The sequence below is a fragment of the Theropithecus gelada genome, chromosome 7a, assembly GCF_003255815.1.
Source record: "Theropithecus gelada isolate Dixy chromosome 7a, Tgel_1.0, whole genome shotgun sequence".
NCBI lineage: Eukaryota > Metazoa > Chordata > Mammalia > Primates > Cercopithecidae > Theropithecus > Theropithecus gelada.
The window spans coordinates 44,347,574-44,374,429 of record NC_037674.1 but is presented as its reverse complement, the minus strand read 5'-3'; the positions used below and the strand labels follow the sequence as shown (position 1 = coordinate 44,374,429).

Sequence of the window (26,856 nt, the reverse complement as noted above, 5' to 3'; positions counted from 1 at the left end):
CTAACTTTTGTATTTTTAGTAGAGATGGAGTTTTGCCACGTTGGCCAGGCTGGTCTCAAACTCCTGGCCTCAGGTGGTCTGCCTGCCTTGGCCTCCCAAGGTGCTGGGATTACAAGCGTGAACCACCATGCCCAACCCCTAAAATTTATTTAGGTGAAAAAGCACTTTCCTGTGACTGAGTGTTAGATTCAGCACATTCCACCATAACCGTGAAGGGTAAACACAATCCATATTGTGTGCAACTAGGAGAGTCCACAGCTTATCTTTTTTGTTATTATATTCATTCATTTCTTTTTTTAACCTTCCTCTTCCTGAAGAGCTTTCTGATCCCCAACATTTTTGGGCACCAGCTTACCACAGCAGTGTTTCTCACTAGAAGCAAACTTTGCTATATCAAAATGGACCCATAGGAAGCATAGCCCCAACCATTGTTCACAATCTTATGGACAAAATTCACAATTTCTTTCTTTTTTTTTTTTTTTTTTTGAGACGGAGTCTCGCTCTGTTGCCCAGGCGGAAGTGCAGTGGCACGCTCTTGGCTCACTGCAAGCTCCGCCTCCCGGGTTCAAGCCATTCTCCTGCCTCAGCCTCCCAAGTAGTTGGGACTACAGGTGCCTGCCACCACGCCTGGCTAATTTTTTGTATTTTTAATAGAGACGGAGTTTCACCGTGGTAGCCAGGATGGTCTCGATCTCCTGACCTCGTGATCCGCCCGCCTCAGCCTCCCAAAGTGCTGGGATTATAGGAGTGAGCCACCACACCTGGCCAAAATTCACAATTTCTGGCACATACACACTAACTGGTTAAAACATCCAGAGAGAGGGCGTTCAGAGTTTCCACATATTTGTGGAACTCCCCATCCCAGAACTTGGGCAGTTTGGAGAAAATGAAATTGTCAGTCACCTGACTCCAGAATGTGGAATCCAGCAACTCAGAAAGCAAATCCTTGGCCTCTTCCAACAATCCTTGCACACAGCTGTTGACTTTCTCTCCAGCAAGTCTGCACTACACAGCTTTCTCAAGCGGTTCTGTGTCAAGCTTCATTATGTGCTGAATTCATTATAGCATCTGCTTTTTATCAGGATCTGTGGTCTCATTGAATTTTACTAAAAATGGCTTCAGGGCAGTGTGAACATGCCCCAGGAGCTGTGCCACCTGGGACTTCTTCTCCCTATACTCCTCAACAAGTAGTTCTTATCACCAATGTCCCTAATGTTCTTGCAATAAAGGACATCACATTTGAAGTAATCCTTCAACACTCTTCTCAAGATAACGAAAGAGATGTAGGACCTGGCGTGCCATGTGGGACATACATCTTAGATGGTTGGCCTGGACCATGTCACCTTTCTCCCATCTTGAGGTACAAATGTGTCCTTGCTCCCAGTGAGGCTGTTGCAAAGGTGAAGCTTACGTGGCTTGGCTGGGCCCAGTAGAAAGGGACCATGGAGGCCGTACTCTCTGGCCTTTATCCTGCTCCCCGGAGGAACCTGCCATGGCTGGGAATCCCAGGCCCACAGCCACAGCAACAGATACTTCCCCTTTTTCTTCTTTTTCAATCTGCTTACCTTTTATTTCTTTTTCTTGATTTATTACACAGGCTAGGACCTCCAGTACAATTCTGAATAGAAGTTGTGAGAATGGCTGTCTTTACCCTTGTTCCCAATCTTAGAAGAAAGCATTCATCTTTCACCATTAGGTATGATGAGAGCTGTAGTTGTTTTTAGATGCCTTTTATCGGGGTGAGGGAGTTCCCTTCTATTCCTAGTGTGATAAGAGTTTTATTTATTTATTTATTTATTTATTTATTTATTTATTTTTTTGAGACAGAGTCTTGCTCTGCTGCCCAGGCTGGAGTGCAGTGGCATGATCTTGGCTCACTGCAAGCTCCACCTCCCGGGTTCATGCCATTCTCCTGCCTCAGCCTCCCGAGTAGCTGGGACTACAGGCGCCCGCCACCTCCCCCGGCTAGTTTTTTTGTATTTTTTAGTAGAGACGGGGTTTCACCGTGTCAGCCAGGATGGTCTCGATCTCCTGACCTCGTGATCCGCCCGTCTCGGCCTCCCAAAGTGCTGGGATTACAGGCTTGAGCCACCGCGCCCGGCCGTGATAAGAGTTTTAAATGTGAATGAGGTTGAATTGTTAATATATATTATGGGGAGATATTTTGTTTGCTTGTTTGAGACAGGGTCTTGCTCTGTCACTCAGGTTGCAGTGCAATGGTGCCTTCACAGTTCACTGCAGCTTTGATCCCTGGGGCTTATGCAATCCTCCCACCTCAGCCTCTTGAATAGTTGGGACCACAGCACACACAACCACACCTGGCTGATTTATTTTTTTCAGTAGAGATGAGGCCTTCCTTTATTGCCCAGGCTGGTCACAAACTCCTGAGTTCAAGCAATCCTCCTGCCTGAAGTGCTGGGATTACAGTTATGAGCCACCTCGCCTGGCTGAGTGTTGAGTTGTGTCACATACTTTTTCTGTTGTTTTTTTTTTTGTTTTTTTTTGTTTTTTGTTTTTTGTTTTTTTAGACAGAGTCTTGCTCTATCGCCCAGGCTGGAGTGCAGTGGTATGATCTCAGCTCACTGCAACCTATACCTCCCAGGTTCAAGCAATTCTTCTGCCTCAGCCTCCTGAGTAGCTGGGATTACAGGCACATGCCACCATGCCTAGCTAATTTTTTGTATTTTTAGTAAAGACGGGGTTTCACCATGTTGGCCAGGCTGGTCTTGAACTCCTGACCTCGTGAATTGCCCACCTCGGCCTCCCAAAGTGCTGGTGTTACAGGCGTGAGCCACTGCACCCGGCCTGTTGTTGTTGTTTTTCCTTTTTTTTTTTTTTTTTAGACAGATCTTCATTCTGTTGCCTGCCCAGGCTGAAGCACAGTGGCATAGTCTCGGTTCAGTGAAGCTTCTGCCTCCCAGGTTCGTGTGATTCTCCTGCATCAGCCTCCTGAGTAGCTAAGATTACAGGTACACCACCACACCCAGCTATTTTTTTTTTTTTTTTTTTTTTTGTACTTTTAGTAGAGATGGGGTTTCGCCATGTTGGCCAGGCTGGTCTCAAACTCCTGACCTCAAGTGATCCACCTGCCTTGGACTTCCAAAGTGCTGGGATTACAGGCGTGAGCCACGAGGCCAGCCTCACATGCTTTTTCTATATCTGTTGAGATACTTATATGGGTTTTATCATCTGTTTTATCAAATTACCCTTGAATTCCTGGAATAAAGCCCACTTGATCATGACGTATTATCCTTTTTATATATTACTGAATTCAATTTTTTAAAATTTTGTCTAGAATTTTTTTCCATCTATGTCCATGAAGTATATTAGTATGTAATTTTATTTTCTTGTAATGCCTTTGTTTAGTTTAAGTATCAGGGTACTACTAGACTTAGAAAATGTCTTGAGAAGTGTTACTTTTTCTTCAATTTAAAGAAAGTTTATAGATTTTTTTTTTCTTAAATGTTTTCTAGAATTCACCAGTGAAGCCAAGTGTTCTGGTGTGTTCTTTGAGGAAAGATTTTTAAATTACAAATTTAATGTTTCAAGTAAATATGGGACTGTTTTAATTTCTTCTACAGTAAGAATTGTACTCTGTGTCTTTCAAGAAATTTGTCCATTTCATCTAAGTTTTAGAATATGTGGGCATAAGTTGTTTATAGTAGTCCCTTATTATCCTTCTCACAGCTGAAGTATCTGTGGTAATGTCCCCTTTTTAATTTCCCTTTCATTGTTAATTTGAGTCTTCTTTTTTTCTTGACCAGTTGAGCTAGTTTATCAACTTTGTTCATCTTTTCAAAGATCCAGTTTTAAGGCCAGGTGCGGTGGCTCATGCCTGTAATCCCAGCACTTTGGGAGGCTGAGGCAGACAGATCACCTGAGGTCAGGAGTTTGAGACCAGCCTGGCCAACACGGGGGAACTCCGTCTCTACTAAAAATACAAAAATTAGCTGGGTGTGGTGGGACATGCCTGTAACCCCAGTTACTTGGGAGACTGAGGCAAGAGAATCACTTGAACCTAGGAGGTAGAGGTTGCAGTGAACCAAGATCGTGTCACTGCACTCCAGCCTGGGTGACAGAGCAAGACTCTTTCTCAAAAAAAAAAAAAAAAAAAATTTAGCTGGGCACGATGGCTCATACCTGTAATCCCAGCACTTTGGGAGGCTGAGATGGAAGGATCACTTGAGGCCAGGAGTTCAAGACCAGCCTGGGCAACATAAGTGAGACCCTGTTTCCATAACAACAAAAAATACTTAGCCAGGTGGATGGCATGTGCTTGAATTCCCAGCTACTGAGGGGATGGGGGGATGCGGTGGGAGAATCACTTGAGCCAGGGAGTTTGAGGCTGCAGGGAGCCATGGTCAGGCCACTGCACTCCAGCCCACTGCACTCCAGCCTGGGCAACAAAGCAAGACCCTGTCTCAAAAAAAAAAAAAAAAAGGCCGGGCACGGTGGCTCACACCTGTAATCCCAGCACTCTGGGAGGCCGAGGTGGGTGGATCACGAGGTCAGGAGATTGAGACCATCCTGGCTAACACGGTGAAACTCCGTCTCTACTAAAAATACAAAAAAAAAAAAAAAAGTTATTCTGGGCTTGGTGGTGGGCACCTGTAGTCCCAGCTACTGAGGAGGCTGAGGCAGGAGAATGGCATAAACCCAGGAGGCGGAGCTGGCAGTGAGCAGAGATTGTGCCACTGCACTCCAGCTTGGGCGAGAGAGTGAGTCTCCATCTCAAAAAAAAAAAATCAAATTTTGTACCAAATTAATTAACATTCTCCATTCTTTTCTTCTTCTTCTTCTTCTTCTTCTTTTTTTTTTTCTGGATACAGACTTTGTCTCTATTACCCAGGCTGGAAGTGCAGTGGCACCAGTCTCTTCTGGGCTCAAGCCATCCTCCCACCTTAGCCTCCCAAGTAGCTGGCACTACAGGTACACATGGCATGACTGGCTAATTTTTGTATTCTTTGTAGAGGCAGGGAATTTGCCGTGTTGCCCAGGCTGGTCTCAAACTCCTGGGCTCAAGCAATCTGCCCGCCTTGGCCTCTCGAAGTGCTAGGATTGCAGGCGAGAGCCACTGCACTTGCCCTCTTTGTCCATTTTCTATTTCATTAATTCTACTCTTTATGATTTCCTTCCCATTTACTTTGGGTGTATTTTGCTCTTTTTTTCTAGTTTCTTAATATAGAGGTTTAGAACACTGCTTTTAGGCACTTCTTATCCAAAGTAACCAATTAAAGCTATATATTACTCTCTAATTTATTAGCACCGTTTTAGATGTGTCTTATAAATTTTTGCTTATTGTGTTTTTATTTTCATTCAGTAATAAATATTTTCTATTTTTCAGTGCAATTTCTTTCTTTCTTTTCTTTTCTTTCTTTCTTTCTTTCTTTTTTTTTTTTTTTTTTGAGACGGAGTCTCGCGCTGTGTCACCCAGGCTGGGGTGCAGTGGCGCGATCTCGGCTCACTGCAAGCTCCGCCTCCCAGGTTCACGCCATTCTCCTGCCTCAGCCTCCGAGTAGCTGGGACTACAGGCGCCCGCCACCGCGCCCGGCTAGTTTTTTGTATTTTTAGTAGAGACGGGGTTTCACCATGTTAGCCAGGATGGTCTCGATCTCCTGACCTCGTGATCCACCCGCCTCGGCCTCCCAAAGTGCTGGGATTAGAGGCTTGAGCCACCGCGCCCCGCCTCTTTCTTTCTTTCTTTTCTTTCTTTTTTCTTTTTGAGACAGAGTCTCACTCTGTCACCAAGCCTGGAGTAGTGATGCCATGCTGGCTTACTGCAACCTCCTCCTCCCAGATTCAAGCGATTCTCCTGCCTCAGTCTCCTGAGTAGCTGGGATTACAGCCATGTACCACCACACCAGCTAAATTTTGTATTTTTAGTAGAGATGGAGCTTCCCTATGTTGATCAGGCTGGCCTCGAACTCTTGACCTCAGGTGATCCACCTACCTTGGCCTTGCAAAGTGGTGGGATTACAGGCGTGAGCCACCATGCTCAGCCATCAATGCAATTTCTTCTTTAACTCTTGGGTTACATGGAATTATACTGTTTAATTTCTCAATATTTAGGGATTATCTAGATATTTTTCTTTTTCCTCTTTAATTAATTAATTATTTTTCCAAGACAGGGTCTTACTCTGTCGCCCAGGCTGAGTGCAGTGGTACGATCTCATCTCACTGCAACCTCCGCCTCCCAGGTTTAAGTAATTCTCCTACCTCCGCCTCCCGAGTAGCTGAGATTACAGGCATGTGCCACCACACCTGGATAATTTTTGTATTCTTAGTAGTGATGGGGTTTCACCATGTTGGCCAGGCTGGTCTCAAACTTTTTACCTTGTGATCTGTCCCGCTCGGCCTCCCTAAGTGCTGGGATTACATTACAGGTGTGAGCCACTGTACCTGGCCCTCCTCTTTAATTTAATTCTGTCATGCTCAGAGAATATATTTTGTATAATTTCATTCCTTACAAGTTTATTGAGATTGTATATGGCTTAGAATATGGTCTATATTTGTGAATGTTCTATGTACCCTTGAACAAGATATGTACTCTGCCAGTGCTGGGTATCATGTTTTGTAACTGTATATCAGGTTAAGTTATTTAATAGGTATTATTTAAATATTTTATATACTTATTGGTTTTCTATCTCCTTGTCCTGTCAATTAGTAAGAGATAAGTGTTGAAATCTACAACTGAAATTGTAGATTTGTCTATTTTGTCTTTCAGTCTGTCAGTTCTTTTTTCATGTACTTTGAAGCTCTATTACTTGGTGTATGCATATTTAGTTATGTCTTCTTGACATAAACTTCTCATCATAAAATGTCAGTCTTTATTTCTGCTTATAATCCTTTCTCCTGAAGTTCACTTTGCACAAATCGATACATCCATTTCAGCTTTTTTCATGATTAGTGTTTGCTTCATATATATTATATTTTTTCTATTCTTTTACTCTTAACCTACCTATGCATTATATTTAGGGCTTATTTAGGTAGACTTTTTATATAGTCGGACATCTCTGCCTTTTAATTGGAGAGTTTGGGCCATTTTTATTTAATGTAACTATAAATATGGTTGTATTTAAATACACCAGCTTGCTATTTGTTTTCTATTTGTCCCTACTGTTCTTTGTCCATTTTTCCTTGTTTTTTCTTTTTTACTTCTTTTTTAATTCATAAAATACTTTAATGATTTTATTTTATCCCTACTTTTGGCTTATTAGCTCTATCTGTATTTTACTTTTGAATGATTGCTCTAAAGTCTACCATGTACATCTTTAAATTATCACAGTCTAACTCCAAATAATGGTATAAAACTTCACATAGGCCAGGTGTAGTGGCTCACACCTGTAATTCCACACTTTGGGAGGCCGAGGCAGGCGAATCACTTGAGGTTAGGATTTTGAGAACAGCCTGGTCAACATGGGGAAACCCCATCTCTACTAAAAATACAAAAACTAGCTGGGTGTGGTGGTGCATGCCTGTAATCCCAGCTACTTGGGAGGCTGAGACATGAGAATCACTTGAACCTGGAAGGTGGAAGTTGCAGTGAGCCGAGATTGTGCCACTGCACTCCAGCCTAGGCAACAGAGTGAGACTCTGTCTCAGAAAAAACAAAACAAAACAAAACAACAAAACAAACAAACAAAAAAATACACAAAGAAACAACTTCACATAGTTAACAAGAACCATGAAGGTTCTGAGGTAATATTCTACTTGCAAGCATACAAATTAGCCTGCCACAATTTTATGCTAGTAGAAGATTCAAGATGTTTTTGTCTGCCTCTACTGATGGTATAAAAAGTAAAGAAAAAAAAAAGACTCTGAACTTGCACATCCTGGGTCAAAGACAAAGAACCTTATAACTCATACCACAGTCAGTAGTCAGTGGATGCTATACATACAGTGAATTTGCATTCCAGTCAATGAACCCTGGGCTTAGGAAACCCCAGTGTTTTATAAGGGTCTGCAAACATATCTTCTCAAGCTTTGCCCTTGAGGGACAAATGCAAGTGGCTTTATTATTTTCCTCGGAATGTTGTTCTTCACAGTGTTTTTACATTTCTCAACCAGTTCCTCTGTTTGAAAGTTGTGTGTATGTGTAAACACATACTCTCAGCGGACGAAACTGAAGTGTAATACCTCTGGTGGGCTAAGGTCACATTTCTCAGGCTCCTTGTGAAGAATTTAGGACATAGCTGATAGATGCCAGCCACACCAAACTGGCCTCTGTGGTAGGCCTGAGACCATTTGCTTCATTTCTCTGTTCTGCTGTTTGCTGCTATAAGGCCTTGGCTACACTGTGAATATTCCCTAGACCTTGATTTTCCTAGAAGTTAGCTGGGCATAATAAATAATGCTTGTATTTTCTCAGCATCTTTTCATCACTTGAAATTTTTAAGAAGTTTTTGTACTTATTGAAGGGCTCTTTTAGACTTATTTAGACAGATTTTCTTTGATCCTGTGTCTCTCTTGTGTGCACATAAAAAACAAATATAAGCAAAATAAATTGGTTATGGCTCTCCTAAGACTTCTCCACAATTAGAGTCTGGTTCTTCTGAATCACGATGGCTCAGCATCGTTGATGTCTGTGTTTTTTTGACACAAGATTGTATACTCAGTGTTAGCAAGAGGTTGAAGAGGCAGCATTTCTTTTTTTTTTTTTTTGAGACTGAGGCTTGCTCTGTTACCCAGGCTGGAGTGCAGTGGCATGATTTGGCTTCCTGCAACCTCTGCCTCCCAGGTTCAAGCAATTCTCCCACCTCAGCCTACCAAGTAGCTGGGATTACAGGCGTGTGCCACCATGTCTAGCTAAATTTTTATTTTATTTTATTTTATTTTTATTTTTGGTGGAGATGGGGTTTTACCATGTTGGCCAGGCTGTTCTCGAACTCCTGACCTCAAGTGATCTGCTCACCTCAACCTCCCAAAGTGCTGGGATTGCAGACATGAGCCACTGTGCCTGGCCAGCATTTCTTAATAGGACACTTCATATTTTGCCTTTGGAATTTTCTCCCTAACGAGTAACACTGATTTTGCAAGTGCAAGCAATAAAAGTGTCTCAGAACTGCTGCATGGTTGAATGATTTGAAGATGTTAAAGTGGGAAAAATCAGGGTTTTTGAATTGGAAAATATAGTATGGAGTGTATTTTTCCTCATGTGATGTGATGATCAATAAATAACCTGCCTTCTGTTTCTTCATAGTCCTTTGTGATATAGGTCCTTTTATCATCTCTTTATTTTTGGGGTTTGAAACTAAATCTCAGAAAGCTAAAGAAACCTGTGCAAGCCGCTGGAGGAAGGGTTAGTACCCAGCTGTGTCTGACTCAAAGCCATCCCCTTTATATTTCCCTTCCTAAGCCTCCATTCTGACTTTTTTTTTTTTTTGAGATGGAGTTTCACTCTTGTTGCCCAAGCTGGAGTGCAATGTGCAATGGCGCAATCTCGGCTCACTGCAGCCTCCGCTTCCTGGGTTCAAGCGATTTTCTCACCTCAGCCTCCTGAGTACTAGGATTACAGGCACCCACTACCATGCCCAACTAATTTTTGTAGTTTTAATAGAGACGGGGTTTCACCATGTTGGCCAGGCTGATCTTGAACTCCTGACCTCAGATGATCCTCCTGCCTCGGCCTCCCAAAGTGCTGGGATTACAGGCGTGAGCCACCGCAACTAGCCATTTCTGACTCTTTAAAACTTTTTATTTTGCCCTTGGGGATTAGTAGGCCTTGGGCACTCCGTTTCTCCAAGCCATACCAGCTTGGGTAACAGAATATAATTACATCATAAAAAGCATGAATAAAACAGTGTTTCTCTGACTCAGTCTCTTCCATGGAATTGCAGGAATCTTAGAGCCTCTCAACTCCCTCTCAACCAGCTTAGGGAATCCCCAAGGGATCTCACATGTGATTCCCAATTAGTCCACCTGACCCTTCCTCAGTCAGTTTCTGTCCCTCGCTTGTCCTGTGGGCCTAAAGCCAGCGGTCACATATTCCCTGGGGAGGGCTTTCATCCTGTGCCCTCACAGGATCGAAACCGTCTCCACACATGAGGGGCTCTCCTGCTGCTCCTCACCCTCAGGGCTGGGTCCTTGGAACAGCCTTGTAGGGTGTATTTCTCTTCTGAGAGAAGCTTTTCTGACCTTTATGAAAAATGATTCTCCCTCCTTTAGTCTTTCTGTCTCTGGCCTAGCCCCCCATCCCCACTCCAAACCCTCCAGACATGCTTAGATATACAGCAATTTATAGCTGAGGTAGCTTAGGACTAAGCTCTTGGTCAAGGGACCCCCCAAAAACAGACCTTGTCTCCCTGTATTAGTTTTATTTTGTTATTTAAAAAAAAAGAATTAGAGATAGGGATCTCACCACATTGCCCAGGCTGGTCTCAAACTCCTGGGCTCAAGCAATCCTCCTGCCTCAGCTTCCCAAAGTGTTGGTATCCCAGGCGTGAGCCACCATGCCCAGCCACTGTATTAGTTTTCTATTGCTATAGTAACAAGTTACCACAAATGTAGTTTCGTAAAACAACACCTAGTTATTATCTAACAGCTCTGTGGGTCAGCAGTCTAGGGAAGCTAGGCTGGGTTTTCTGTTTAGGGTTCTCATAAGGCTGAAACCAAGGTGTCAGCAAGACTAGGCTCTTATCTGCAGGTTCTAGGGGAGAATCTACTTCCAAGCTCATTCGGGTTGGTAGAACTCAGTTTCTTGCAATTGTAGGACTGAGGATCCTGTTTCCTCCCTGGTGGTTACTTGGGGGTATCTCTACTCCTAGAGGCTGTCTTCATTCTTTCTCACGCTTTTCATGTCCCCACCCATCCCAGCAACAGTGAGTTGAGTACCCCTCATGCTCTGAATCTCTGGTTTCCTCCTCCTCCTCCTCCTCCTCCTCCTCCTCCTCCTCCTCCTCCTCCTCCTCCTCCTCCTCCTTCTTCTTCTTCTTCTTCTTCTTCTTCTTCTTCTTCCTTCTCCTCCCCCTCCTCCTCCCCTTTCTTCTTCTTCTTTTTTTTTTTTTCTCTTGTTGAGATGGAGTCTCACTCTGTTACCCAGGCTGGAGTGCAGTGGCACTATCTTAGCTCACTGCAACCTCCACCTCCTGGGTTCAGGCGATTCTCCTGCCTCAATCCTCAGCCTCCTGAGTAGCTGAAACTACAGGCATGAGCCACCAGGCCTGGCTAATTTTTGTATTTTTGGTAGAGACAGGGTTTTGCCATGTTGGGCAGGCTGGTCTTGAACTCCTGGCCTCAAGTGATCCACCTACCTTGGCCTCCCATGGGGAACTTGGGGGGTCCTGCTGTCTGACACCAGGAATTAAAGTGGAGAGTTAAAATTCCGGAGAATTTAATTTTGAAATTTTTTTTTTTTTTTTTTTTTTGAGACAGAGTCTCACTCTGTCAGCCAGGCTGGAGTGCAGTGGCGCGATCTCAACTCACTGCAACCTGTACCTCCCAGGTTCAAGCGATTCTCCTGCCTCAGCCTCCCAAGTAGCTGAGATTACAGGCATGCACCACCACACCTGGCTAATTTTCGAATTTTTAGTAGAGGTGGGGTTTTACCATGTTGGCCAGGCTGGTCTCGAACTCCTGACCTCAGGTGATCTGCCCACTTTGGACTCCCAAAGTGCTGGGATTACAAATGTGAACCACTGCGCCCAACCCTGAAAATATACTTTACTCAGAAATTGATAGAGGAAAGAATCTCCCTTGTGGGAGGTAAATGCCTTCAAGTCTTCCGCTCTTGCAGGTGGTAGTCTTCAGAGCGTGGTTCTCTTCGGTGTGAGGAAGGCTTTGGGTGCTGCCTGCCGGTGCTGGGGAAGAGGGACAAGATGACACATAAGCCTGGGCAGGATGAGTGTGCTTAGGTCCAGGAAGCTGGGTTGACAGATGTAGGCTTTTCTCAGGTGGGCTCTCAGCCAGTGCTTTGGGAAATCTTAGAGACAGAGGCAGTGTGGCTGAAAATAAATCCACGCACATCTGGTCAGGTCTATTTTGTGTGGGGGTCTATCACATTCAGGACCTCACCAAACCTCAGAGAAACCCTTCTAGGTGGGTTATAGAGGCTTCATTTTACAGATGAGGAAACTCAGGCTCAGAAATTGAATTATATGTTCAAAGTTACACACTGAGGCACAGAGGCAGGACTGGAGCCTGCTCTTCTGTCTCGTAGTTCAATGCTCTTTCTGTTTTTGTAGTTGCCTCCTGGGTTGGAGGTAGGAAGCCGTGGTTTGTCCCTGATGTATTAGGTGATGGTGGAAGCTCCTCTACTTGTTATTCAAGTCCTAGCCTACCTCTTTCCTCAGTCTATACTAATCTCTTGTTTCTTCTGAATTCCTACAACATTCATTTATTCATTCATTCTGAACTCAATACATACTTAGTGAGTGCCTATGACCTACTAGGCACTGTGCCAGATGCTGGATACAATGGTGAACAAGACAGACATGGTCCATCTCTCAATGGCTTACAGAACTGCCTTCACGCTTGGGGAAGACAGACAATTATATCAGTAACAACGGTGAAGTGCGATGAGTGTTGGGATGGGGAAATTGAGGATGCTATGGGATTACCAGGGTGTAGGTTCTGACTGTTCTAGTGATGTAAAGGATGTTTCTTCAGAGGTGGCATTGAACTTGAGCCCTGAAAGATGAGTCGAAATTTACCAGACCAAGAGAGCAGGCAGGTGATCCATGCAGAAGGAATGCGCTATACGAAGACTAGGAGGCAAGACAGTCCCTGCACACAGCTCAGGAAATCAGAAAAACAAACCAAAACAAAAAGGTCTGTCTGGGATGTTTTTTGACACCAACCAATTCCCCGACACCAGCTGGGTACCCAGCAATTCAATCCAATTCTGACGCTACCTACCCAGAATTAGTGTGGACCCCACAGCTTCAGGGCTCAGTTGCACAAGACTGCGCCCACTTCAGACTCCAGTCCCAAATCTCAGACCACCTGTACTTCTGACCAACTGGCTGTAAATCAGGGGTTCCCATGAACCCCTCCTCAGGTTTGTTAATTTGCTAGAATGGCTTGCAGAACTCAGACAGGCACTTTACTTACAGTTAAGTTTTTATTATAAAGGATATCCTAAAGTATACAAATGAACAGCCAGATGAAAAGGTACATAGGCCAGGTCTGCGAGGGTCCTGAGTGCAGGAGCTTCTGGCCCTGGGTAGTTGGGGTGCATTCACCAACTCAGAAGCTCTCAGAAGCTTCCCGTTCAAAAGTTGTATAGAGGCCAGGCGAGGTGGTTCACACCTGTAATCCCAGCACTTTGGGAGGCCGAGGCAGGCAGATCACTTGAGGTTGCGAGTTCAAGACCAGCCTGGCCAACATGGCAAAATGTTGTCTCTACTAAAAATACAAAAATTAGCTGGGCATGATGGCGGGCCCCCATAATTCCAGCTACTCGGAAGGCTGAGGCATTAGAAACTCTTGAGCCTGGGAGGTGGAGGTAGCAGTGAGCTGAGATTGTGCCACTGTACTCCAGCCTGGATGACAGAGCTAGACTTCATCTCAAAAAAATAAAAAGGTGTATAGAGCAGTGGCTCATGCTTGTAATCCCAGCACTTTATGAGGTCAAGATGGGAGGTTCGTTTGAGGCAAGGAGTTCAAGACCAACCTGGGCAACACAGTGAGACCCTGTCTCCATACAAAAATAAAAGTAGGCCGGGCGCAGTGGCTCACGCCTGTAATCCCAAAACTTTGGGAGGCCGAGATAGGCAGATTACCTAAGACTGGGAGTTCGAGACCAGCCTGACCAACATGGAGAAAACCCATCTCTACTAAAAATACAAAAAATTAGCTGGGTGTGGTGGCGCATGCCTGTAATCCCAGCTACTTGGGAGGCGGAGGCAGGAGATTCACTTGAGGTGGAGGTTGTGGTGAGCTGAGATCATGCCATTGCACTCCAGCCTGGGCACCAAGAGCGAAACTCCATCACAAAAATAAATAAATAAATAAATAAATAAATAAATAAATAAATAAATGTAAAAATATTAACCTAGTGTAGTGGCACATACTTGTAGTTCCAGGTACTCAGGAGGCTGAGGTGGGAGGATCTCTTGAGTCCCAGAGTTTAACGAGGCTGAGTGAGCTATGATCATGCCACTGCACTGCAGCCTGGGTGACAGAGTGAGACCCTGTCTTTAAAATAAAATTAAGACTGGGCGTGGTGGCTCACATCTGTAATCCCAGCACTTTGGGAGGCCCAGGCGCACAGTTCACTTAAGGTCAAGAGTTCAAGACCAGCCTGGCCAACATAGTGAAACCCCATCTCTAGTAAAAATTCAAAAATTAGCTGGGTGTGGTGGCACGTGCCTGTAGTCCCAGCTACTACAGAAGCTGATGCAGGAGAATTGCTTGAACCCAGGAGGCGGGGGTTGCAGTGAGCCAAGATCATGCCACTGCACTCCAGCCTGGGCGACAGAGTGATACTTCGTCTCAAAATAAATAAATAAATAAAATAAAAATAGTATCAAAAGTTTTATAGAGCTCTATCTCCAGGTCCCCCTTCTCCACTTTGAGGTCAGTGGATGGCGCTGAAAGTTTCCATTCTCTTTTTTTTTCTTGTATGTTATTCCAATGAAAAGTTTCTATCCTCTTTTATAGGGTGGCACTCTGTTGCCAGGCTGGATGATCACAGCTCACTGCAGCCTTGACCTCCTGGGCTCAAGCGATCTTCCCATCTCTCAGCCTCCCGAGTAGCTAGGACTACAGGGTGTGCACCAGCACACCCAATTAATTTTTTTTTTTTTTTTTGAGACAGAGTCTCGATCTGCCGCCCAGGCTGGAGTGCAGTGGTGCGATCTTGGCTCACTGCAAGCTCTGCCTCCTGGGTTCATGACATTCTCCTGCCTCAGCCTCCCGAGTAGCTGGGACTACAGGCACCTACCACCATACCTGTCTAATTTTTTGTGTTTTTAGTAGAGACAGAGTTTCACCATGTTAGCCAGTATGGTCTTGATCTCCTGACCTTGTGATCTGCCCGCTTCAGCCTCCCAAAGTGCCGGGATTACAGGCGTGAGCCACCGCACCCGGCCTAATTTTTGTATTCTTTTGTAGAAATGGGTTTTTGCCATGTTGCACAGATTGATCTCGAACCCCTGGGCTCAAGTGATATGTCCACCTCAGCCTCCCAAAGTGTTAGGATTACAGGTGTGAGCCACTGCGCCCAGCCAAGTTTCCATCCTCTAATTACTTGGTCTTTCTGGTGCCAGTCCCATCCTGAGTCTCTACCCTAACTCACCTCATTAGCATAAACTCAGGTATGATGGAAAGGGGCTCCTAATAAATTACAAAAGATATTCCTATCTTTCAGGAAATTCCCAGCTTTTTAAGAGCTCTGTGCCAAGAACCCAAAACAAAGGCCAAGTATTTATTTTATTATTACCACAGTCTATAAGGAACAGAGAGTTTCAGGCAGCAAATGGCAAGAGATGAGGTCTCACAGATTAGAGGACCAGGCCAAAAAAGAAAGAAGTTAAAAAATCTCAAAAAAAAAAAAAAAAAAAAAAAAGAATTTCTACTTTCCATTAGGGCAATGGGGAACCACCAAGGGTTTAAGTAGGGGAGTGACTGTGATTTGATTTGTATATCATAACAATTACTTTTGTGTCCTTGTGATGAAAGAGGCTAGGTGCGGTGGCTCATGTCTGTAATCCCAACATTTTGGGAGGCCGAAGCAGATGGATCATTTGAGGTCAGGAGTTTGAGACCAGCCTGGCCAACACGGTGAAACCCTGTCTCTACTAAAAATACAAAATTTAGCCAGGTGTGGTGGTAGGCGTCTGTATTCCCAGCTACATGGGAGACTGAGGCAGGAGAATTGCTTGAACTGGGGAGACAGAGGTTGCAGTGAGCCAGGATCGCACCATTGCACTCCAGCCTGGGCAACAAAGCGAGGTCTCAAAAAAAAAAAAAAAAAAAAAAAAAAACTAAAAAAAGAACTAATTAAAGGGACAAAGCTGGAAGCTGTTGTGGTAATCTGGGTGGAGACAATGAGGGCCTTAGAGATGATCATGAAGATGGAAAGAAGTGGGTGGGGCTGTGAGAAGGTAGAACTGGTCTACCTTTGATTTTGGATGCCCTGTGATCTCTATCATTCTTCCAGCAATGAATTGTGCTGTACCTTAAGACGTTTGTTTTTATATTTGTTTCTACTTCTTCAATGCTGTTGTCTTTTCATGCAATTCTATCTTGTCTCTCCAGCATTCCTTGAGATCAGAGATTGACTCTCACGCCCAATCCACATTTAATTGTTTGATTATTTGGACCTCAGCTTCCTCATTGCTAACTTGGGGAATCCATGCCTTTCCTGCTTTGTAGGGTTATTTTGAAGATCCAGCATCTGATCAGATAAGGTGGGGAAGAAGCTTTAAATAGCATGCAGATGCAATTGATTATTATCATCAAGAAATTACCTGTTTGCATTAGGTAAGCACTACCCAGAGTGTAGTCTGATCAGAATGCAGTCAGAAAAGAGAAGTAAGAAGTTGAGGTGCCCTCTCTTGTCTGGTTGATTATTAAGTTATGACTGAAGTTCAATCAATAATAGCCAAATAATATTGACTTTAGCCAGAGAGAAACCTGGAGAAATGTTCACCCTCATAATAGACAAAAATTGAAAGCCAGTGGTTTCAGGTATCTACTGGTGTAATTCTAACACCTCAACTCTACATGAGATTGGTTTGAACCCCATCCCACAATCTAGGGGAAACCCCGTGCCTTCTACAAGATTTCTGTGAATTCCCTGGGCTTAGGTTCCTCAGCGTCATCTCTGGCTCTAAATTTCCTTATTTGCTGTCTTGTGGCCAAACCTCTGTCCCAGAATTGCCCCAAAAGTTGAACATAGCCCTTTCTTTATTGATGCCTACCTACCCTGCTTCTCTACAGGGCAGCTTGTGTCATAGACATTTATTGGAGATTTGGGGAATGGATTACATTGGAGAGGAGAGTTGGATTGCAAAACTGCAGTCCAGAAAATTTAAAATATAAACTTATATCTCTCTAAGAGCTTCCCCAGTTTCCCACCTATTAGGGCTTTAGTTTCTAACCACATTGCTTAGCTTTATTTTTCCCTCCCTCCTTTGTTCTTCCTTATCCCCAGATTCCTGTTCATTTCTTACGCAGAGCTATTTGGCGACCTTTGTTTTTTTTCTTCCCAGCTCATGTCTTCAGGGCCTCACCTTTTACCCCCAAGGGGCCTATCAAGGTATTTCCCCAAACAAAGACACTTCCTTCCCTAAAAGGAACTCTGAGACCAGCTGATAAAATAATAACTTCTCTTCTTTTCTACTGCAATGACAAGGTTGCCAAATTGTGCCTGTTCTTTGGGAACTCCAACATTAACTGGGCCTTCTGGACAATGGGAAAAGTAACCAGTCAGCAATCCTTGTGACTTAGGATGCACCGAAGATCTCATTGAATTTAATGCTTGCAAGTTTGGGAGGAAGGCTGGAAAGTTATGATTAACCCATTTTATGATGGGCAAAAGTGGGGTTTAGAAATAGTTTAGCAACAACTGGATGAATGAGCTTCTGAGCAAGAACTTGAACCCAAATCTGAGCTCATTCAATTTTCTCTTTCTTGGGAGTCTTTATGAAAATGGAAAATGGCCCTTGCTTGTTAGTCAAGTCAGCTGTTTTGACAATGAACTTGGTGCCCTGGTGCAGAAGGTCAAAAGAGACATGAGCAATGTGGCAGATAAGTTGTACTAAGTGCTGGGAGGAAAAGATAAGCTGTCAGTAGAAGCTTTTCTGTGTTGAGACAGAAATGTTGTCTCCCCAAGATAACCATCTTGAGGCTGTTAGGCAGGGCTCTGGCTAAGGAGGAATCCAGCAGGACTGCTTTGGGAGCCACTTCTTAAGGCTCCTCTGTCATGCCTTTCCCTCATGCCTTTCCCTGTCCCCTTCCCTACACCCTTTCCTCCTTTAAGGCCTAGTTCCCACGGCCTCTGGGAAGTCATCCCTGGCAGCCACACCTGGGTTAAATCCTCTGTCCTGGAAATCCTGTAGGCAATTTTTCTCTACTTTGCACCATTAGCAAGTTCTAGACCAGTGGCTTTCAAAGTTTGTTGATTGTAACCCATAGTGAGAAACATATTTTATTTTGCATCTCTGTATGTATAATACACCACTTTCTCTTTCTCTTACATACACACACACACACACACACACACACACAGAGAAATATTGTGTGTGCACTATTAAAAAATGTTTCAAATTTCATCCAGTCATTCTGATGCTTTAAAACCTCCTGAGGTTTTCCATTGTATAAAAAGTACATTCCAAGTAAATAGCCTGAGTATAAGGCCCTTTGCTGACTGTTCTACTCGCCAGCCTTCTCGTTGGCTTCAGAAACTCAAAGCCCTTTGGGATTCTCCCCACATGCCAGCTGCCTCCTTTCTCTCACTTCGCACATGCTGTTCCTCTGACTGCGGTGCCGTTATCCCTCTTCGAAGTGGTTAGAAAACTGCTTTCACTTTAGGAACTCAGATGACCTGTCACCACAAGGTCTGTCCTCTGTCTTCTGCATTTTGATTGCTCTGATCTAGTACTCATCACACTGAATTGTAATTACTCATTTACAGGTCTGCATCCTTCTGTAAACCAAGTCCTCAGGTCCAGTGATTTGTATATCTCAGTTGGTTTTATATCACTGGCACCTACTGTAGTGTCATTGTCCAGCAGATGTTCATTGAAAATTAGCAAAAGGACACTTTTTCTCCAGTTCCATATTATCATTGATTAAAATTCTTCCATTCCATATGGTCTTAATAGCTCTGGCCCTTTATATATACGTGTGTGGTGCAGGGAGTGGGAGAGGTTGATTTTGGAAGTAGTCACAGTTGATTCTACAGTTCCTGGTGTACCTCCTCCCACTCAGCCAGTAGTTTTCATTGCTAAAGGGAGGATCAGGATTCTGATAGCTGGAATACACAAATAAATAAACAGTCAGTGCCCAGCTTTTGAGTTTTTAAATAGATTTGCAAAAATTCATGGCTGCGACAGTGAAGTCTTAAAAGCCAAGGCTTTTGTTTATTTTTATCTAATTTTTTTTTGAGACAGTGTCTTGGTCCTGCTGTGTCACTTAGGCTGGAGTGCAATCACGGTTCACTGCAGCCTCCACCTCCTGGGCTCAAGGGATCCTCCTGCCTCAGCCTTCTGAGTCGTTGGGACAACAGGCATGTACCAGCACACTTGGCAAATTTTTTACATTTTTGTAAATATGGGGGTCTTGCTATGTTGCCCAGGCTAGTTTCAATCTCCTGGGCTTAAGCAATCCTCCTGACTCGGCCTCCCACTGTTGGGATTACAGGTGTGAGCCACCATGCCTGGCCAAGGCTTTTGATTTGAAGAGAAGAAAGGGCACAATGCCAGAGAAAGCAGGTCATAAGGTTTATGCCACAAGTGGTAGATTGGGAAGAAAATGGGTGAAGAGACAGTGTACCTCACCTTATGCAAGTTTAGGGATTGGGGCCACCTGGGGTGGAGTGGGAGGAGATCAGTGGGTGGAACCAGATCAGGAGGGATCAGGTAGGCAGGGCAGAGTCAGCAACAAGAGGATCAGGGAAAGGCTGAGCATCTGCTGCCACAGTGGCCTGTGCTGGGATCCCTATGAGGCATGCCTCGCATTGTGGGGCTGTTTGGTGGTGGCTGGGCCTTCTGGTCAGGACCCTACCTGTCAAGTGTCCAACGGAAGTGACACCTGGCCAGCCCTGTCTGCTCACCCCATCCAGCTACCCTCCAAAGGGACAGTGGTGATGTGGGAGGAAAAGCCCTGGCATTCCTGGTGAACTGAACAGAATAAGCCTGAGACTTCATCCCGAGGGACACAGTCGTGGCAAATCCTTAACCTTTACATACTTTTAAAATGTCTTTAAAATTAAAGAATACCTTCCTGTCTTATCCTGTTACCCTGAGATAATCACTGCTAATTATCTCAGTCCTTCCAGACATTTCTCTCTGCATCGAATATGAATTTTAATTATAAATCAGACTGGAACCTCTCTGAGACCAAGAACTAACATCTTATTCTAGCACCCAGGACAATACTCAATGCAGAAAAGGCATTTGATAAATATTTGATAAAATAATTTTGAATGAAAACTGTCTCAAAATTCCAGTAGGCAAAGAAAAATAAGCTGTTTTCATTATTTCATTATTATGAATGACTTTCAGACAGCTCTGTGAATTTCAGGCCGGTGGGGGATACGCTAGAATCGGAGACGGCTGGTGGGTGGGGGATTTAGAATCACTTGGATCACACTGCTAAGAAGCTCTAGGGCCTGCCAGGTCTTTCAGTGATTAAAAAATCCCAACAAGCTATATCTCTTTTCTTTCTTCCTCTCTCCTTCCTTTCTTCCTTCCTTCCAATAAAGATAAGGTCTCACGATGTTGACCAGGCTGGTCTGGAACTCCTGGCCTCAAGCAATCCTCCCACCTTGGCTTCCCAAAGTGCTGGGATTACTGGGATTGTAGGCATGAGCCACTTCGCCCTGCACCCAACATGCTTTCTAAGACCAGCCCTTCCTTTCTCAGGTAGCCAAAGGAACATTTGTTAAGCAAGCTGTGGCCAGCATTGCTGTTGTTGGTTTACAAGGGGATTATAGAACACAGTCCCTATCTTTGGGGAGTGCCCCATTAGACAGCAGGGGGTGGGTCATCTCTGTCCCAGTTCTGGTTCCATTTCTGAGAGTTCTCCTAACCTGTCCTCTTCTTCCTCCCTCTTCCCTGTTGCCTCCCTGTCCCCTCCTCCCACCCACCCCTTGGATCAAGGTCAGTTTCTTATCTCAGCAAGCTCTCTTAAGTCTGCCATAACTACTGTCCCAGGCTGGGCCACTCCTATCTCCTATCTGGACAACCCACCAGCCCCCACTGTTTCCCGGCTTGTGTTGCCCTCCAATCCCTTCCACTGAAGCAGCCAGAGGGAGGTGTCCACTCCTGATTCAAGCCCTTCCTTAGCTCCGCATGGCCTGGGGTGGAGTCCAGCCTTCCAGGGCAAAAATTCAGGGCTTCCCGGGTCTGGCCCTGGCCTCTTCCTCTGTGTCCTGGGCTGCTCCCATGCCTGGGAAGCAGAGACCCTGGACGACTGGTCCTGTTTGTCTCATCAGGAGCTTCCTGGAGGCTGTGTGGGCTGGAGCAGTAAGCCCCAGGCTGGGCTGGGCTGTGCTTGGCTGAGCTGCAGAGGTCTGGCCTGGACACCTGCTGCCCCCACCCCTGGTTTTTTGCCCCCCATTCACTTTCCAGCTCTTCCTTCTACCACCCCCTCAGCCCAAGCCTCATCAAACGCAGACTCTCCAGGCAGAAAGGGACCCTCCCTGTCACTGTTCCTGTAGGGAAACTGCTCAAGGTCACAGAGCAGGTCAGAGGCTGCCTGGGTGGGGTGAGAACACCCAGACCAAGCCTCTTTCCTGTGCTTCAGGGAAGACCAGGCAGGGTCTCCACAGTCCCAGAGGGAGGAAGGTGAGGTGCGTGCCCTCCTCTGGCTGCGCCTTGGAAACAGTTGGTCTCTGGGCTGCCCTCCTTCAAGCCTCCCTTCTCCACTTGGGGTGCTTTGATTCCTGGCTGTTCTGTGCGCCTGCTTTGCCATGAGGCCTCAGTGCCTATGGTTGGATCATTAATTCTGGAGTGAGTGGGAGGTGCAAAAGGGACCCAGTTTAGAAAAAATGGGCTTGATAGAAAGGCCATAATCTGCCACCTGCTGGTTGGATTCAAGTTTCTACAAACTCCTGGTCTTTGAATCTTGCTGTCATCACTGTGACCTTGAAATCCAAGATCTCTGCTCAGTGTCCCTACCTCCCTCCTCTCACTCAAGACCCACCGTCTTTCGTTGTTCCCATGTCCCCTTCGCTGGATCCATTCTCCCGATTCACACCTGCATCCCAATCCCAGGGGGATTTGCACATGGAGATGGTTCTGGCAAGGGCAATGCTTAACCCAAAGAAACTGTGTGCTAATGGGGGGATTCTGGGCAGCATGACAAGCCAGATGCAAGGGAGGGGCTCTGGGACAGGAGCTTGCTAGAACTCCTCTCACCCGATCTCTAGACACTCACCTTCTTTCTCTGAGTAAGACTGACCCATTTGTGCTTGTTACTGAATTAAAATTCCAAGGAAAGACAGGCTGCAGGTTGTTCCCAAATAGGAAACACACATACACAGAGAATGAGGAGCCTCTGCCAACATCCCAGGCAGGCCTCTTCCCCTCCCTGCACCATAGCCCTACAGTCCCTGTGCAGGCTGACCAGGGTGAGGAGAAGGATCTGGTAATGTTTCCTGTGGCCAAGGTAAGTGCCTCTGCTCCAGGCAGCCCCCATCACGGCTTCCAAGCAGGAAGGCTGGGGGGCGGGGGCCTGGAGGTGGGAGTGTTTTCAACATGAAGTCATTTCCCACAGTGAAGAAGCAGCCACGTTCTGCACGGTCCACTGGCAGTCTGGGATGTTTGCCCAGCACCAGGAGAGAGTCTAAAAATGCCCAAGCCCATCTTGGGATCTCAGGAGGCTGGCTGGAAGACAACCCAGGAGTCGTCCAATCCCAGAACAAACTGCCCACTCCACACTGAACCCAGCCTAGGGTGAAGCTCTTCCCAGCCTCCAAGGGCTCCAGGTCCTGCTGGATGATATGATGTCTATACATAGATCACTGACTGGAGCCCCTCAAGAGCAGGGCTTGTTCTTTCTCATGTCATGGTTCCCAGCACCTGGTCCTAAATAGATGCAGCTACTTGGTATGTGTTAAACTGAGTTGAAAATTCGATTAGGTGTCAGGGGTGGGATAAACAGTTGTAGGCACGCGCAGGAGGATACTCTTGCTGATGGTAAAGGCATTAGGGACATCTCCATAGAAGAGAAGGGTTTGAAGTTTAGCCTAAGATATCCTTACTTGGAGAACAGAAGGGAGCAGACACCTGGTAGGGAGCATGGCAGTGAGGATAGGTTCAAAGAGCCATGAACGGCACTCTCCTACATGACTATGATAATTAAAGCAATGTGTTGGACTAGGCAGTGTAATTGGCAATGTGTAACTGGCAGAGGGGCCAGTGTAACAGACTAGGCATGGAATATATAACATATGAAGAAATTAAGGATACACAGCCAGCCAATGGGGAATTGATGAGTTAATCAACAAATGCAGTTGGGAAAATGGGCTAGTAGGGAGACAGAAAGCAAGTTCGAGCCCGACCTTAGACAGTGTACCATAACAAATAATGACAAACAGCTGCCCCGTTGGGCTCAGAATTGGAGATTAGGTGGGACAGAGGTACATATGAGACAGATCACCTTATCTATTTACCTGTTCCCTGAGCCCCAGCAAAAGTGATTTTCTGCACCCAAGTCCTGTAGGAAGCCACTCTTTGCTTCTCTTTTCCCAATAAATTTCTTTTTTATTTTATTTATTTATTTTTTATCACTCGTGCTAGACAATGGGTGGTCTTGGGGATTTGTCCCATCCTCTCAACTGCTGGTATAATGGAAACCTAGGATGACATACCAGGAAGGGACCCTAGAAATTGTCCCATTGCCTCATTTTATAGATGGAGAAAATGGGGCCCAGGGAGAAAAAAAAGCCTTATTCAATGTTGCACAACTAGTTGAGGGCAGGGCCAGGCCTGGACCACCCCTTCCCTGTGATCCTGCCCACTGTTCCTCTGCAGCCCTTTATCCTTTCCTCCTCACCCCTTTTCTAAGGCCCTCACTGCTTTCCTCTGGCTCTTCTGAGTTTCCTGTGGTGTCCACACTGCCGGGTGTCTGTTCACTTTGCAGCCTGACAACTCTTATTTAAGACAAAGTTGGACTACTGAGAGAGTGAGGATGTCTAGCATCCTTGGTCTCAGAATGGGCCCTGGCCACCCTCCCAGAACAGACTCTGCCCAGCTCTGAGTCTGGCTGGGGACTGGGAACACAGACCTTCTCTGGCTCTGGCTCAGAAGATCCAGTCCCTGTGTATTTCCCCCACTACACTGGCTGAGTGACCTTGAACATGTCACCACTTTGGGCCTGACTGCTTTTCTTGAAAACAGGAATAATCGGACCTACCATTTAGAACTTCTATGAAGATCAAATGAGTCAAGTGTGTGGAATCCTGCCTGATAAACTGCAAGACACCATTCCAGTGTAGAGTGTTGGTCTCACCCAGACCCCAACACGGGGCAGCATCTATTGAATAGTGGTAGAACAGTGGTTCTTAATCGGGAGGTGATTCTGACACTCCAGGGGACCTTGGGCAACATCTGGGGACATTTTTGGTTGTCTCAATTGGATGGGAGTTGCTAAGGCATCTGATTGGTGAAGGCCAGGGATACTGCTAAATATCTTACAATGTATAGGGCAGCGCCCACAGCAAAGAATTATTCGCCCCAAATGTCAATATTGCTGAGACAAATGAAAGTGTGAAATTATATCTGTAGGTACAGACGTGGGTTGTCATTCCAGAAAGGCAAAGGAGCTGTGGGTGGGGAGCTGACCATCAAGGTACCATGGTGACCAAGAACAGGAACCACCGGGGTTAAATGAGATGGCTATGCCCAGGTTTGATAAGTTGAAAACATTTTATTTCAATTCTATCCTTGGGAGGCAGCATAAATAATCACAGAAGACCACAAAGGTCATTGGGGAAGAAAAAAAAAGCTCCAGAAATGTAGGGAGGAGGAGATGAGTGCTGACACTGTCTAGCTGTGGGGTACGGGGTGAGGAGGCCCTACCGTAGCTGGCTGGGAGGATGGAGGTTCTTAGAGGAAAGGCCCAGCTCACCTGGAGGGGCTTGGGTAGCCCTGGCCTCTGTGGATGGGATTTTCCGTAGGGCGGCCACGGGAAAAGCAGGTATGGAGTATAATGCATCTAGTAGATCCTAGCTAATGAAAGAAAAGAGTGGACACCCATTTCTCGATTTCCAGATCTCACCCCAAACTGTGACTCTTCTGAGAACAGTGTTTATAAACTCTTTGTGGGTAGTGGGAAATGAAAGGACGAAAAAAGAAGGAATAAAAGAACATGTGTACAAGATCAAATGAAATGTGACATCTCAGAGCTGCGTGACCTTGGGCCACTTCTCTCGGTTTCCTCATCTGCAGAAGGGAGTAGATGTGAGGCTCAATGAGATCCTATGTGTCAAAGGACTGCAGAAACTTTAAAGTGCTATACGGATGCGAGTGGCTGTGGTCATTCTACGTGCATAAGGCTGAAAGTGGCTGAGATAGTGGTGCTGAGACACACGCAGAGCATCCCTAGAAGCCATCAGACCCTGGTCTGCCTTCCCCAGGGCCAAGCTCCACCCTTCTCAGCCTCAGCTTCCAGGAGGATGAGGCCTCATCTCAGATGGAGTCCCCTGGGGAGGGTGGTGGTGACAACCGAGGGTGGGGACCTGAAGGATCTAGGGGCACAGCGTGAGGGGCCTCAACTGGGCAGTGTGGCACATCGGCACTACTGGTGCTGGGTAGACGGTAGCAGTGGCTTCCAGTTCTCATTCTCTGCAGAGACTTGGGCACTGGTGAAGCCCACAATGGGATTGGCATCTTGATGCAGTGGGAAAGGCCCTGGCTTTGGGGTCTGAACACCCAGGGTCCTGGTTGTGGGTCCATTGTTGACCTGCTGGGTGACTTCATAAGTCACTTCCCCATTGCAACCCTCAGTTCTGTCATTTGTCAAATGGGGACACTAATCCCTACCCTGCCTGGCTCACAAATTGAATGGGAAAAGGGTGTGCAAGAGCTTTGAAGAGAATCATAGGGAAGGCAAGGGGTCATTATGGCCTTGGAGAGCAATCCTCTGAATTCCCTGAAGACAAGAGGGTGGGAAGGGAAGAGACAGAAAGAAGCCGGGCCGCTCGCTGCCCTCGTCGGGTGAGGCAGGCTTCTGGGGCTGCTGGGGGAAGAGGGGGTGGGACGAAAGAGGGATCACTGCAGCCTGCAGTCCAGCACTTACGCTGTGGTACCTTCAGTGATGCTGAGAGCTCCAGGTGGGAGTGCTGAGATGTCCTGGCAGCCCCCTTCACAGGGGAGAAGTCCAAGTTCTAAGTCTAGCTGAGATCCCGCTTCCCCCTTTGCTTCTTGGTCCACTGAGATAGAGTCCCCGTCAACCCCAGAGAGTCTGTGGTCTTCACCCAACTGAGGGGAAGCCTGGGTCCTGGGGTGGCAGGGAAAGGGGCTGCCGGCGGGGGTCTCCAGGAGAAGCTGGGGACTTTTATTAGCATGAGGTCAGGAGGTCAGAGGTTGGCTTCCAGTTCTCAAGGTGGTAGGCGGGGGTCCTCAGGCTGGCCCCCTCTCCTGTCCTGGCTCTGTCTCTGGGGTCACTGGTAAGGGAGAAGTTAAGGGACGAGTAGAAACGACGGAGAGATCGGCTTAGAAAACAGCCCAGCTGCGGAGCTAACAGTTCTTGGGGCTGTTGCGCAAGTTTTTCAGTTCCAGCTGGAGCTGCCGAATGCGGATGTCCTTCTGGGACAGCTCTTCTTTCAACCGTCGAATCTCATCCTGCTGCCGGAAGAACATTCGAAGGAGCTGGGGTGGAGGAAGAAAGGGGGCCAAGGAGGGCCCAGGAGAGAGCAGGTGAGACAAGGATTTCCCAGGTGAGTCTTCCAGTTGCCTGCCGCCCGTGCCCTCACATTCCCCCAGGCCTCCCACTGCTTGATCCACTTATTCTCCCCAGCCACTCATCACCACTGCACCTCTCCCATCTCTAGCTCAGTCCACAGCTCTTACTTTCCCGTGTGAGGCAGGAAACAAACAAAACCTGCGTCATTAACTGATTCAGGATCACTGAAAAAGGAGTGACCAAACAGTCGTTTTCCAAATATCCCAAGCTTGTCCCTTTCTGGGTCCTAACCTAATGCTTTTCTTTACCATTGTATTAATAGATGTATTGATTATTACATCT

General features: G+C 46.1%; 1 protein-coding gene and 1 pseudogene across 6 annotated transcripts in view; both read right to left on the bottom strand.

Moving 5' to 3' along the window:
* Positions 1 to 388: 388 nt before the first annotated feature.
* Positions 389 to 24,825, bottom strand: LOC112627496 (annotated as a pseudogene).
* The window catches only part of CORO2B (coronin 2B), a 213,989-nt gene continuing 211,650 nt past the window's right edge, over positions 24,518 to 26,856 (bottom strand). For all 6 annotated transcript variants that reach the window (XM_025390635.1, XM_025390632.1, XM_025390634.1 and 3 more), the window contains one exon: positions 24,518 to 26,480. In XM_025390635.1, the coding sequence (XP_025246420.1) occupies positions 26,349 to 26,480 (132 nt within the window). In that variant the 3' untranslated portion in view covers positions 24,518 to 26,348. The remainder of the gene's footprint in view (positions 26,481 to 26,856) is intronic.